The sequence below is a fragment of the Borostomias antarcticus genome, assembly GCF_949987555.1.
Source record: "Borostomias antarcticus genome assembly, chromosome: 7".
NCBI classification, from domain to species: Eukaryota; Metazoa; Chordata; class Actinopteri; order Stomiiformes; family Stomiidae; genus Borostomias; species Borostomias antarcticus.
Window position 1 is genome coordinate 12,756,213 of NC_140240.1, and position 15,350 is coordinate 12,771,562.

At 45.1% G+C, this 15,350-nt stretch overlaps 1 protein-coding gene across 1 annotated transcript in view; it reads right to left on the bottom strand.

The window, feature by feature from the left end:
- Nucleotides 1–411: 411 nt before the first annotated feature.
- The window catches only part of tafa3a (TAFA chemokine like family member 3a), a gene marked incomplete at both ends in the record, with an annotated part of 29,227 nt that continues 14,288 nt past the window's right edge, over nucleotides 412–15,350 (bottom strand). Inside the window, 3 exons of the mRNA XM_084441350.1 lie at nucleotides 412–546; nucleotides 1,014–1,138; nucleotides 2,379–2,528. Coding sequence (XP_084297476.1) covers nucleotides 412–546; nucleotides 1,014–1,138; nucleotides 2,379–2,528 — 410 coding nt within the window. The remainder of the gene's footprint in view (nucleotides 547–1,013; nucleotides 1,139–2,378; nucleotides 2,529–15,350) is intronic.

Sequence of the window (15,350 nt, forward strand, 5' to 3'; positions counted from 1 at the left end):
CCCTGGGCCGTCACACACACACACACACACAAAGCCCAAACATGGTCTCGTATAACCTGTATTAATGTAGAAGTTGTACATCCTCACCCAAACACTGCTCTGTCTTGCTCATCTGCCTCAAAACCCACCATCACTTCAGCAGCTCGCGCTTCTTGGCATGTTGTTGGCTTGTTTGTTTGTTGTCTTTTTCTCCTTTGTTTTGCTTCTCACTGATTCTTTTGAAGTTACATCCAAGACTACTTCTCACGCTTCTCAAAGGCAGGGCCCGAACCAAGCCTGCTCTCTCTTCCTCTCTCTCTCTCTCTCTCTCTCCCTCAATCTCTCTCTCTCTCCCTCTCTCTCTCTCTCTCCCTCTCTCTCTCTCTCTCTCTCTCTCTCCCTCAATCTCTTTCTCACACAATCTCTCTTCTCTCATCCTGCTGCCAAATGCAAGTGGGTCAGGTGGAAACATGGCATGTTTCTGCACACCGATGAGCACCCAAGATGCTTAAGAACCATTTGGGGTTCCACCTGGTGTTCTTCCATGCTTGGTATGAGCAGGGATAGCTTAAACCACATAAGAGGAGAGAAAGAGAAAGAGAGAGATAGATGGGATAAGACTATGATAGATAAAGAGATGGATAAAGAGAAATGGAAAAAATACAAATGTTCTGTGATGATGATGATGATGATGATGATTGTTGTTAGTGAGGTGATTTAGGTCTAGCTAGTTTGTCTTAGTTTTGGCAGTAAACAGGATGGTGCATCGGTCAGGACACAGGAATGAAGATAAAGAGACTGGCGATGACATTCTTCTCAGAATTGTATTATGATCCAGCAGAGTAGTTATAGTTCACTCAACTGTCATCATCATCATCAGGGTGCATAGGCTACGTCATTTCCTATAACCAGACAATGTCAGTACTAAAGTGGTAGGCACCTAGAATGTCAGAGCCTTTTCTACAATGATGATGACGATGACGACGATGATGATGACGAAGATGAAGATGCTATGTGGGAAACCTGTCACCCACCTTGGTGGTCTTTACTTTGTTGCCTGTGCTACAGCTCCAGCCTTTCAGGTCGGGCAGGACCTTGCACTCCTCCCCGTCCATGCAGGGGTGCATCTGGCACCACCACTTCTGGGCCACGATGGAGGCTGAGGGGGGCGGGGACAGAAAGAGAGGACGGTTAGGACACGCCCTCCTCCTTCTGGGGGCCACCCAGGCCCGGAGGAAGATTTCTGTTTCTGTAAACATGTCAGAGAGAGTGAAGGGGGGGGGTGGCTTTTGATCGGGCCCTGACAGTAGAGATCCGTGATGTGTGTGTTTGTGTGTGTGTGTTTCTGAGAGTGAATTACAAGGGGCTGGATCAATGTCAAGCTGAAGAGAACAATGTACTGGAGGGGAAAGAGCAGCAGAGGTGAAAGAGCCAAGGTCTACAGTTGCACTGCAGAGACCTTCAGGAGTGTGTGTGTGTGTGTGTGTGTGTGTGTGTGTGTGTGTGTGTGTGTGTGTGTGTGTGTGTGTGTATGTTCTCGCGCGCACGGACCTGTGTGTGTGTTTATGTGTATGTGTGTGCGCATCTGTGTGTGTGTGCGTGTGTGTGTGTGCGTGTGTGTGTGTGCGTGTGTGTGCGTGTGTACGTCTGTGTGTGTGTGTGCGCGCGCGCCTGTGTGACATTTCTACACAGGCAGAATGGTGTCAAGATGGAGGAAACTCCATTTAGAGACTTTACAGTGAAGACCAGATGATAGGGATCGATCCACCTGTGACCAGGCCACCACCGATATGATATTAAATGATCTCGCTTCCTCTCCGCCCTGCTGAACATAAGCTGCTCTATGGTCTCACTGTCAAACCACCGACGGCCGGACCAGACCGGACGGCAAGAAGAGACCCCACGGTCTCTGCTCAAAAAAACCACTCCACACACTGAGAGAATGAAGTAGTCGTTCCTAAACCCCAGATTTACATTTGAACACACAACTGAAATGTCATTTCCAAGTAAAACCTGTCGCTGTTGGATGAAAACCACTGAACTCCATTTTGGAGATTTTTCAATAAATTTTTCATGAATTGAAAGCTGGAACACCTCTCTGCCCCGGGACCAATTAAATGTATTCTAAACAGCTCATCACACAATATGTGATTTTTGTTTGTTTTTTAAATGTAGACATGCAGAAAAACATTCAGATTTTAAAACAGAAATTGGAATGTTCTTTTCAACAGAGATAAATGGTTTTCACCTGACAGCGACAATTATTTTCTTACTTTTAGTTTTACCATAAAGTGCCATTTTCATAAATGATTGTTTACATCAACACTAAGTGTTTTGTTTTTCCATGAGGATATGAACAGAATAACGGTTAACGTTATCGTGGTGAACATCAGAAGTACCGTCTACACAAGATGGCGCCGCTCTCGTTGTCCCGGCGACCTGTCCGGGGAAGCAGGAGCACTTGACCGTCTGAGATCGCTCCTCGATCTTGTTCTTGTTGCAGCAGCGGTGGGCGGCGATCACCTCACAGGTCCCCGCTTTCACGTGCACTGGACAGACAGACAGACAGACAGACAGACAGACAGACAGACAGACACCGTCACAGACAGAATACCTCATATTCTCACTGGTTAGCTTATCCCTCTTCATTTATTCATTCATTCATCCAGAGTCAGTTAGAATATCCTCCCCTTCTCTCTAGTTAGCTTATTCATTTATTCACCCGGAGTCACTGTTAGAATAACCTACACTCTCTTTAGTTAGCTTATTATTCATTTATTCATTCATTCAGAGTCACTGTTAGAATAACTTACACTCTCTCTAGTTAGCTTATCATTCAATAATTCACATTTACGAACACTCTACATTCTGCAGTTTAATTTACCTGTGGTTTATTTGTGTAGGGACAGATGCAAACACAGACGACACAAAACAATCTCCCTCAGCACCTCAGTGTGTAGCAGCCTCATGCATTGTACTTGACTGTGTAGCTCGGTCGAATCTAACATCCGTGTTAATCACCTTGAGTCCTTATAGTAGGCTATCTCCATCACAACTGCCTAATGTTCATATGCACACACCATTCAACACAGTCTCAGTCACCATCATCTATGTACTGTACATATTGGTCCCCCATCCCAACACAGTCTCAATCACCATCAACCATACTGCATACATATTGGCATACAGGTCCCGGTCCTGGTCATGTGAGTACAGCTTGTGTGGACTGGAGACTGTAGTGTGCTTTAGAAGTGTGGACTGGAGACTGAAGTGTGTTTTAGAAGTGTGGACTGGAGACTGTAGTGTGCTTTAGAAGTGTGGACTGGAGACTGTAGTGTGTTTTAGAGGTGTGGACTGGAGACTAGTGTGCTTTAGAGGTGTGGACTGGAGACTGTAGTGTGTTTTAGAAGTGTGGACTGGAGACTGTAGTGTGTTTTAGAGGTGTGGACTGGAGACTGTAGTGTGCTTTAGAAGTGTGGACTGGAGACTGTAGTGTGTTTTAGAGGTGTGGACTGGAGACTGTAGTGTGCTTTAGAAGTGTGGACTGGAGACTGTAGTGTGTTTTAGAAGTGTGGACTGTGGCCTGATGCCTGCAGCATGTTCTAGAGGTGCCGGGTCCAGAGGGTGCAGCGTGTTCTAGAGGTGCGGGGTCCGGAGGGTTCTGACTGGAGCCGGTAGAAGGTCTGCTCACATTGTTCTCAGCGCACAAGGGCGTTCCTCTCCTCTCTGTTCCTCCCTGTCATCTGATGTATTATGCATTACAGTCAGGCTGTTTTGAAAGCTGCCAGTGCTACAAACAGCATGAACCACCACAGAGATGTGGACGCTAATCGCGTCATATCGTCTATGTAAATAGATTTTGATTCATCATGCTGTACCTTCGGGAAAATGACTGATTGGCAAAAGGTTTGTCTTTCAGCACAATAACAACCTCAAACGGCAACACAATTAACACCAAGAGTAAGTCTGCAGATGCAACATTTACAGTATTAGATTAGATTGGCCATGAAGTCAAAAGAAGAGGAAAAGTCTGCAAGAAGTTTGGGAGAATTTCCCACAGGACTACTTGAAATAATTACACAGCAGTGTACCCAAGCAAATTGCTTCAGTTTTGCATTATAAGGGAGGCCACACAAAATACTGACAAGACAGGTTTACTTGTTTATGAGATTTTAGAGTATGCTCTTAGTCACTTGTTTCAGAAAGGAGATGCACTTATGAATGAAGGAGTAGTACATTGGCTTTTCCTACGTTAAATGCAATTATTGTAAGCCATGTAAGCAAAAATGTGCAGAGTGCAGACAGTGCATAGTGCAAAAATAAAATTATTATTATTATATTATATTATTATTATTATATAATATTATTTAAAATGGTCAATCTGACAAAAGATTTTCAAAACCAGTCAAAATATTATTCATACCATGAATATAATTGTTTTAATTGAATTCACACCATTAGTATAATTGTTTAAATCCTAGTACAGCAGATGAGATAAACTATCAATCCAGCTGTGATATCCTCTCTCTGTTGTCAGACGGTTGTATTTTACACACCAATGTCAGGATGAGTTGAGATGAGGAGAGAAAGCGAGAAGTTTCAGCGTTCTTTTCAAATCAGCTCTAATTACATCCCTAAAGATTTTCAATTTGGGACTTGAGTTAAAAGTAGATTGAAAATAGGCTTCCATCTCCCCATTAGAGAGCAATCCAGAAATCTCATCTACAACATTATAAACATTTTGCTTCCAATCAATAACGTGCTATTCACATTCCCGCAAAAGGCCAGACAACAACAGCCCATTGAGTGGTTTTCGTCTGACAGAAACTTACTGATGCAAAAACAGGTGAGGGTCTCTGCTCTTGGCGTGATTAGCTTTAAGCCCTCGAGCACCCCTGGGTCAAAGTTAATTTCGAAAGTTGGGATTGCTTTAAATAGAATATTCAAACTTTCTTCAGGGGAAGTGTGTGTGTGTTGGGGGTGGGGGGTGGCTGTGTGTGGTTGATTGGCAATTACTAATGGTGCCTTAGAACACCCTGACTCAATCACTCTACAGGCCCTCTGAATGACAAATAACAGCATTGAATGGTGAACAGTGAAGAGATGTGTAGAGCATGGATGAAAACTGTCATATTGTACAATTGTACTTTAATGTCTGTCTTTTCTGTATTTTCGTATAAAAAAACAGATCAGCACACGTTAAGTGAAAATCAGAGACAAAAAATTACTTTTGCCATTTATTCCACCAGAGCATGATGCTAGGAAGGCTCCTTGCTGAAATGCGTCAGCGTTCGGTTCTGGCCAGAATAAATGGTGAATTGTGAGAATATGTGTCTCTGATTTTCATTGAATGTGTGCTACTGCCCTGCGGAATTAATTTTACCTTTGAGTCCAGCACCAAATCCTTCAAGTAGCCTATGTTTGAGAAGCGCGCCCTACCTCCAACCTACTAGCTAATGTACTTTAATCTCTTGCCTGCATATTTAATCAACCTGTTAGAAAAGACATTGTGCTACTGTAGCTTTCTCTCTCTGCGGTGGGCCTTTAAGGAATTTTAGCAGCCGTGTCTATTAGCTAGGCCTGCCATGCAATGAGGCTTGCTAGAATTCTCTCCCTTCTCAACATGCCTACTCCACTATCTAAGCTGGGTTGGACTAGGCTAGGGTTACAGCAGACTAGACTGGGCTTGGCTGGGCTAGGCTAGGCTAGGCTAGGGTTACAGCAGGCTAGACTGGGCTTGATTGGGCTGGTATGGACTAGGCTAGGGTTACAGCAGGCTAGACTGGGCTTGATTGGGCTGTGGCTGGGCCTGCGGGCTAAAATAGGCTAGGCTGGGGTGGATAGACAGGGTTAGCTAGGCTGGACTTGACTGGACTGAGTTGACAGGGTTAGCTGGGCTGGACTGGAGTGTGCTGGTCAGGGCTGGGCTAGCAGGGTTAACTGGGCTATCCCTGTGTGAAGACCTCGGTGAGCTGCTGATTAAAGGTCAAGGTCACGTCTCTCCAGTCAGACCCTGACCAGACCCAATTAGACCCAGTGTGCTGGAGGGAAGGGGCCAGGGCGCGGGGATGAGCCCCTGCTGGTAACTTGCCGGAGGAGTGAACAAAGCGTGGATACAGACTAGCGGCCCGTCCACACCCACAACACAGCACCACCCTCAGGGAAGATGGAGGAGTGAAGGGGAGGGGCATGGAACCAGATGAGTATGAATGGTTTTTGAGGTGTTTATGCACTTTTTCATCGTTTCAATTATTGTTTTTTGATTTCTTCATTTTGAAGCTTTGAGTTGGTTTTAATCCGGGATATCCTATACGATGGCATTCTGATGGTATTCTCAAGGTGCAAACAGACAATTTAATTTATATAGACTTGGGATCCAGGAGAGTATTTCCTGGAAGGAAAAAGAGCAGGTCGAAACTTTTGGAGAGCAGATAAGATCAGACTGGATAATAGCTCTAATAGAGCATCTATTACATCTTTGATCATATCTAGCCAGCTGCTACTTGAGTTCTTACCATAATCCATCTGCAGATAAACAACAGTTACAGGTGGAGAGAGAGGAAGATGTACTGTAGACAGGCCTGTGCATAAGGGGGGATAAAGGGTAACGCTTTGGGGGGCCCAGCCCTTAGGGGGGGCCCATGAATCAGAAAAATAAATAAATATATATATTTTTTTAAACAAAATTAAATTAAATTAAAAAAAGTTTCCATCACTTACTAGAACAAAACTATAATTTACCCAAATGTGGTTTGTTGCTTTAATAAAATGTAGCATATTACCAAATTACCCCCCCCCCCCCCCCACCAAAATGGTATAGCCTAAGTCCAATTGTGTGCAACGTCATGTGTGAAGTGCATTGTTCGAAACTCACCCTACGCGGGAGAAAAAAAACTACTGGTCAATATCCATTTTAACTAGCCAGGTAACTTGTTGTATTGTTAGGAATTAGCTATGCCGGGACCTACACATAAATCCGGATCGCAGAAAAGGAAGAAGAAAAAACACAATCGAGGGCACTGGACCCGAATAAACAAAATGTTCTTACAAACTTTTTTGTGTCAGCGCAGAAGAGCCAGGGTAACGTTAACTGCCAAGAAGTAGAAGAGCTAGCTAACGGAGAGCATTTATGGTGACATCTGCATTGCGCTGCGGATATTTTGCACACTACCTGTAAGTGTAGCAGGAGGAGAGAGATCATTCAGCAAATTAAAAAATAATAAAGAATTATATGCGCTCCACAATGAGTCAGGAGAGGCTCAATAACCTGGCAATACTCTCCATTGAGTGCGAACTGGCTCAGAAGATTGACTTTAAAGACATTATAAAGGACTTTGCATCCAGGAAGACCAGGAGGATGTTGCTGTAAGAGCCTGAGGCAAAGAGGAAGAAGCTATAAGGTAGGAAAATATACTTTCTACATCTAAGCATTGTGTTTTGAGTGTAGCAGATCTTTGTTGACCTGGTTATAAGGGTTTGTGTGTGTGCGTGTGCGTGTGTGTGTGAGAGGGAGAGAGAGAGAGAGAGAGAGAGAGAGAGAGTGAGAGTGTAAGGGTGTGCGTGCCTGCACATCATGTGTGCTTATCTAGCCCTTAACACTGCGTAAGTCTCTGTTTGAGAGCACATTGGTTTGAGTGAAGCAGGTTTGGGGGGGGGGCATTCACTGGACTTTTTCTGGGGCCCAGTCATTACTTTGCACGGGCCTGACTGTAGACCTCCTCTTAGAGGAGAGAAGAAGACATAGACCTATTCTTATATACGATGTACTGTAGACCTACTCTTAGGGGAGAGAGGAAGATGTACTGTAGACCTACTCTTAGGGGAGAGAGGAAGATGTACTGTAGACCTACTCTTAGGGGAGGGAGGAAGATGTACTGTAGACCTACTCTTAGAGACGAAAGGAAGATGTACTGTAGACCTACTCAGAGGCATCATGCCTATAGAACTATAGAACAGATTTGGGGGTGTTATTTAAAAAAAAAAGAAAAAAAAGAAATATTGTTTGTTCACCATTACATTTTACAATACGAAGCTATGATTACTTTCTCTACTGAGCTGAATGTATTATTTTAATTATGTTATAGACCACCTCGAAAAGCCACCATAACCTCTTTCAAAAAGCCAAACACCCTCTTTTCTGGTTGATTTGGTTTCTTCCAAATTAACACTGGACCTGGAAGCCCCCCCCCCTCGCCTCGTCTCAGATAAACACATTTTAATGGGCTGCTTGCATAAATTTAGATTAAGGTTGTTCTTAACTGATGAACAGGTCCTCCAAATATTAGGCTATTCAGTATATCCGTATCATCATATTTCTTCACATTTCATCACATTTCTTCTCTTCATACTTCAATATATAATTTGGACCAATGCCAAGAGAGTAAAAAAAAAAGTAGATTTGTTTTCCCTTACTTTTATTTTGAAAGTCCTTGAAAGAACGTGATGTGGGCAGAACTTTACCTGTTCATTGTGTTCCAGTAAAATGCACTGTTGCCAGCAGAAACCCAGGTTTGACTACAGTAACCTCTGTTAACCTTTTGCCTTAGGCCATAGTCAGTCTGAGGGTATAGAAGGTCAGAGAATATTCTTCGCTGAGTAGTTCTTTTGAAAGAGCAAAACAGCAGCTGTTAAAGGACAATGCTTGTTTTTGACAACCTGGACCTTATTTACAACATATTATAAGACAGAGGCATGTGAAAAACCACAACAGGCCTACACTCGATGTAAGCACAACTAGCGATTCATAAAGACAGATTGATGAAAACAACCGTTTCGCGGCAGAAAATAGATTTTTAGAAACTGCATTCCCGGTGCCCCCACCACCGCCATTACATGGATATACTGGCTCGCGCTGGATTTAAAATTTCTTCTACATGCTTCCGAATTACACCAAAGTGATCTCGGTGAGTCAAACGTCTTATAATATGTCGTAAATAAGGTCCAGGTTGTCAAAAACGAGCATTGTCCTTTAAGAGTTGCTCAACATCGGAGACATCTAGAATGTCCAGTCCCCTAGCAACGGTCTAATCTTGAATTGGCACTGCGCCATTACAGACCATCACCATAACTTAAGATTGTCATGTGACCAGCCCCCACTAAGCACTATAGAAGAAGAACCACCGGACTGGAGTTGCAGCTCGCGCTTTACTACTCCATGTTGGTTAAAACTATCCTACGCTAGCATTAGCATTAGCTTGCTCCTAGCCTAGCATGTTAGCTTGTTAGCATGCTAGCTCACACCTGTTTTCCACGCTACTTCTACTCTGCTACTCTGCGGCTGCTACGGTACTGTATCATTTGTCATAACTCTGTCAGAATTGTATCTGACCAAGCATGAAGTTTGGTTATTGTCTTGTATCTAGGCTATTGTCTATATGCTTACTCATTGTTAAATAAACTACATGATTTCATGGCTTCTAGTAATCCAAACTGTGTCTGAGCATCTGTTTAAGGAATCCACATCAAACGCTACTGGTAAGTTTAATTTCACACCGCTTGAGTGGCAACTGGTAGTGTGCCTAAAATTTTGCGTGCGCTGTTAACGCCTCGCTATCTCGTGCCCCCTCGGTTTTTTCGGTTACATGACGCTCCTGGACCTACTCTTAGGGGAGAGGAAGATGTACTGTAGACCTACTCTTAGGGGAGAAAGGAACATGTATTGTAGACCTACTCTCAGGGTAGAGAGGAAGACATAGACCTACTCGGTTAGACGAGTTTAGCATTTTTTAATGCATATCATTAGTCAGCAACCTCAAATTCCTCCTGGCATGTCCGTCATCTCTCCACTGTAAGGGTACCCGATGGTGGTGACTGTTTTAGCACCAACTGGCAGCCGGGCGTCATCAGGGGGGCACTTCAGGACACACTGGCAGTGGATGAGGGATTCTGGGCGCATTCAGAATAAATAATGTCTCCCAAGTCCCAACACCTGTGATTGATACATTTCCCAAGTCTGAGGTGGGGTGGAGGGTGTGTGCGGATGCAGTAAACACTAATGAGGAGTGGCATGAGGTCTGGACCCTCGGTCAATCAATACCACTCTCAGCATGGCGCTCCTCTTCGCAATCATATTCATTGATCCCTGACTGATAAGTGCCAGCTTCCAGGGTCCAGCAGCAGACATTAGCAGCTATGAGTCAACATGCAGAAAACAGAACACAGAGGAGGGGTGGAAGGAGGGAGGGAGGGAGGGGGGGATGTGTTGTATTTATCCAAAATGTCTCAGAGCATGTGGAACATATAGCTTTTACAGACACTGTGTTGGTGCACCCTATCAGTCCAATGAAATTAAGAGAGAGGGATTTGTAACTGAATGGTGCTGATGAGTGTAGCTCACACAGTTCGCCTACACCTCTTCCAGAGCAGTGGCTCCTCCACGGTTTACCATGTCAAAACAAGCAGAAAATCTATCTGCACATGTATACTTCAGATTAGTTTGTAAATAAGTTATTGTCATACATTGTTCCTGTTATGGGTATAAGTGACTGGGTATAAGCTTGTATTCTACTGTATACTCATATGATTGAATCAGTATGGTCTCCTGAGATGCTATCACTGCATAAAGATATGAAGAAATATTTCAGATTTAACATGTGCAGCTAGCACGTGTCAACTAGCCCGTGTGAAATGCTGTCAGCGTGTTGTTTTACTGATGTTTTACATCAATGTATCTGGAATGGTGGGAAGATCTAGAATATAAACAGGAATCTGACATATACAGTATCTAAATAAAACAGTTCAGAGTTTGCAGCCTCTGGGACAAAGAAAAAGAAGGACTCACTTTCCTTTCAATTAATATATTTTGTTCCGCCGCCAACTAAAATATTACCGTTGAGTCGCTGTCATAGTTTTTTCATGAATAGTTTGCCAACATGATGTCAAACAACACTGCGAATTGATAATATTTTGACTTTTTGCATTAGCACTGGCAGTCACCAGTCTATAAACAGAAAATATCAGACGTTTAAAAAAAAAAAACATGTCATAGACTTTTCCGTTCTATGTGAAACAGGTAAACAACAAGGTTGGGATAAAGGCAGGCCACAGGAGAAATTGCTGAATTTAACAAGGAGCACAAGAGCATGAAAAGGGCATTTGTGAGAAAAGTAGGGTATTGCGGCAAAAAAGATACATGAATATGAATAGTATTTTCTCAGTACTGTAGCCCCAGAATTCAGCTTAGCGTGACAGACTGTTCCATTCGATTCAATGTTCAAGCGCTTTATTTAAGATGCTTTATTGGCATGACTGACTATCCTTTATGAAATAACACCTCTATTCCTTCCCCGGTTACATTCTGGCTTCTGTGCAGTGAATAGCCTGTTCTTACAGTAGCTGTCAATCAAAACGGGCATGTCAGCTCCCCTGAAGTGTAAATCAGATAATGCTAACACCGTTACTGTACTGTTCAGAGAGAAGGGCCTCCTGTGCCTCAGATAATCCCTGACCATGCAGTTCCTGCTGGAACATCCTGAGTTGGTCAAAAAGGTCTGGAGAATGCCCTGAAGAGTAGGAGAACTAGTAGAGTAATAAGCATGGAGGCAGTTTGCTGAGGCAGCCATGAATGTCCAGTGTGTAGGGTTGAAGAAGGTTGTAAAAGGGTTGTAGTGTATGAGGGCCAAACCCAGGGTTTGGCTTTGTCCACCGAGTATATAATGCTGCCCACAGTTGGATGGATGTTTGTGACTGCCCAGTATCCCCCCTGAACGGTCCCAGGCCCAACCTCACTGAATAAACCCTTGACCCTTAACCCTACAGTGTCCTCCTGGCCCCTGGGTCCTAAGGCCCTGATCAGCTGATCTAGACACAGGTAGAGGCAGAGCAGGGAGCACGGCTGAGAGACAGACGGACTGAGAGACAGACAAGCAGAGAGAGACAGAGAAGCAGAGAGACAAACAGGGAGACAAACAGGCAGAGAGACAGACAGGCAGAGACAGAGAGGCAGAGAGACAGACAGGCTGAGAAACAGACAGGCTGAAAGACAGAAAGGCAGAGAGACAGACAAGCAGAGAGACAGACAAGTAGGGACAGACAAGCAGAGAGACCAATGGGCAGAGAGATGGACATGCTGAGAGACAGACAAGCAGAGAGACAGACAGGCAGAGAGACAGACAGGCTGAAAGACAGAGAGACAGACAGGCTGAAAGACAGACAGGCAGAGAGACAGACAGGCAGATAGACAGACATGCAGAGAGACCGACAAGCAGAGAGACAGAAAAGCAGAGAGGCAGACATGCAGAGAGACAGAAAAGCAGAGAGACAGAAAAGCAGAGAGACAGAAAAGCAGAGAGACAGACAGGCAGAGAGACAGAAAAGCAGAGAGACAGAAAAGCAGAGAGACAGAAAAGCAGAGAGACAGACAGGCAGAGAGGCAGACATGCAGAGAGACCGACAAGCAGAGAGACAGACAGGCAGAGAGACAGAAAAGCAGAGAGGCAGAGAGGCAGACAGGCAGAGAGACAGAAAAGCAGAGAGACAGAAAAGCAGAGAGACAGCTAAGCAGAGAGGCAGACATGCAGAGAGACAGAAAAGCAGAGAGACAGACAGGCAGAGAGGCAGACAGACAGGCAGACAGGCAGAGAGAAACCTGAGCAGCAACATAGCCTCACAGTGTCCAAACCCCTCTCCATCAGAGAGAGTCATCCTCAGCTGGCCAGTCTAGTGGGAGATACTTGTGAAGGAGGACTTCCCAGTCTGACAGGACGAGGACATCCTCCCCGCCTGCAAGAAACACACCCAGGCAACTCTTAGCGGAGCCGCTCTGCTGTGTTGCTCCAGATAGTCTCCGACAGGCCTTGTTTCTCGGATATGGCTTTTTAATAAAGCATGAACGGATGTTCCAGGGCTGTTTTACCGAGGATGTAAGCTCGCTGTCAAACGCAGACCTGACCTGGCATTGAGGGCGCAATATCCTCAGATCATCAACGACCGTGCTTCACAGCACACCCCGCGAATCAACCCGGTCAATAACAAAGCAGCTACACGCCAACGCCTCTGCTCATCCCCTTGAAGAGAGGAGAGAGGATTCTGAGGGAGAGGGGAATGTAAAGAACGAGAGAGGGCACCGATCACAAAGGACCAGCGCCGCGTTCTGCAGTGAGTCAGTAAACGACTGTGATCTGATGGAGCACCTGACCGTCTGGAGTGCAGGACTAGAGATCAAACGAGCGAAGCACTCAGCAACAACGACGTTCGCGGTGTACGTGCGTCCGTGTGTGTGTGTGCGTCTGTATACAGTATGTGTGTGGGTATGAGTGTGTATATGTGTGTGTGCGTCTGTATATGTGTGTGTGTGTGTGTGTGTGTATTTCAGTGAAAGGGGGAGTCGGGGCTGGGTGTGCTAGCTCTGAAAATGTTCAGTCGAATTCGTGTGGAGACAAATGCTATTTCCCAGACTGCTTTGTTGACATGAGCGGTCCCCTGCGTCAGCCTTGCGGGGAGCCCGCTCGTCCGTCCGTCTGTCCGTCCGTCCAGGCACGGAGCTCTGCTCTGCTCTCGCTGAGTTTTCAGCCCAGAAAAGAAGCGGGGAGCGACACGAACAGAAAGTCCTCGTTTCCTGGCCTGATCTGCCGCTAACGCAGGCCGCCGCCCTTCAGGTGGGTCCGGATCGGAGCGAAGCCAGTCACGTCCGGGTATAGCCCCCCCCCCCCCCCCACACACACACACACACACACACACACAAACAACAACACACTGGTACAGAAAGGGAGGATCAGGGTCAGTAGACAACAGGAGCACACATGAATGAGTAATGACTTGATTGTGTGCTGGACACACTCCCGGCCCACTTACAGATAGCAGAGACATGGGCATGCAGAGTACGTCTGGCTGTTGCATAATGAATCGTACCAGGAGACTGTTGATCGAACAGCCCTCGTCCGACCGGAGTCAAACACACAGATAAAATACTTAAGCACCTGAGGCAGCCAGACTTTTTATGAGAGGGAGAAATAGTAGTGCATAAAGAATATGTGAATATAATGTGGATGTCGTTATTCAAACTAAAGATATATACAGTGCACACAGTGGTTAGGGGATGATAGTTTTAGAAACAGGCATCCCTCAACCTGCTTAGCAGTGGTTAGATATCTCCTGAGAGCAGCGTGTTTAATTGGATTACCAAATTCAGAGAAGATCCAGTCATTTCTCCTCTGCAGTAAACCTGCTGGGCTCTCAGCTCGGCTCAATATAAACCCACAGCACTGTGTACACACACACGCGCGCGCGCATGCACACACACACACACACACACACACATAAACACACACACACACATATACACTGTACACGCACACCACACACACACAACACACACAAAACCCACAAACGCACGCACACACTGTACACACACATCCATTGGTTGAATGGATGACGAAAAATAAATTGGTCTTGGATGTTTCTTCATATTTGGTTTCAAAATGCTGTTAGTAGAAAACAGGAATGACATCTGTGTATAAATGATGAGAACAACAACAGCCTAGCGAAGAACTGTGACCTCAGAACTGAGAGCAGCTCACCTAACCTGGGCTAACCTAACCTGGCTAACCTAACCTGGGCTAACCTAACCTGGCTTACCTAACCTGGCTAACCTAACCTGGGCTAACCTAACCTGGCTAACCTAACCTGGGCTAACTTAACCTGGGTAGCCTAACCTGGGCTAACCTAAACTGGCTAACCTAACCTGGTTAACCTAACCTGGGCTAACCTATCCTGGCTAACCTAACCTGGGCTAACCTAACCTGGCTAGCCTAACCTGGGCTAACCTAACCTGGCTAACCTTACCTGGCTAGCCTAACCTAGGCTAACCTAACCTGGGCTAACCTAACTTGACTAACCTAACCTGGGCTAACCTAACCTGGCTAACCTAACCTGGCTAGCCTAACCTGGGCTAACCTAACCTGGGTTAACCTAACCTGGCTAACCTAACCTGGCTAGCCTAACCTGGGCTAACCTAACCTGGGTTAACCTAACTTGGCTAACCTAACCTGGGTTAACCTGACTTGGCTAACCTAACCTGGGCTAAAACTTATCTGGGCGAGGCACAACATGCTGCACAGGACAGGACCAGATGGAAGCAGATAGTCGCAGCTCCTCAAGGAACCAAGAGGATTAAGTAAGTAAGAAATAAACTATGTGTCCATTGACCTAGTACAATAAACCAGGTTACGAGGAGTCATCTTAAATAAGATAGTTGTGAAGATGGGAAATGGTATTTCTGTTGTAAGAGAAAAATGTACAATTCAATTTAAAATCGTAGTATCTATTGACTAGAGAAATTGAAAATATGTAGAGTCTTGGCTAAGTGTTCAATAAAATAAGAATAAGAAGTTGATTGTGTTGATGTGATGTGTCTAGGGCAGTGGTTCTCAAAT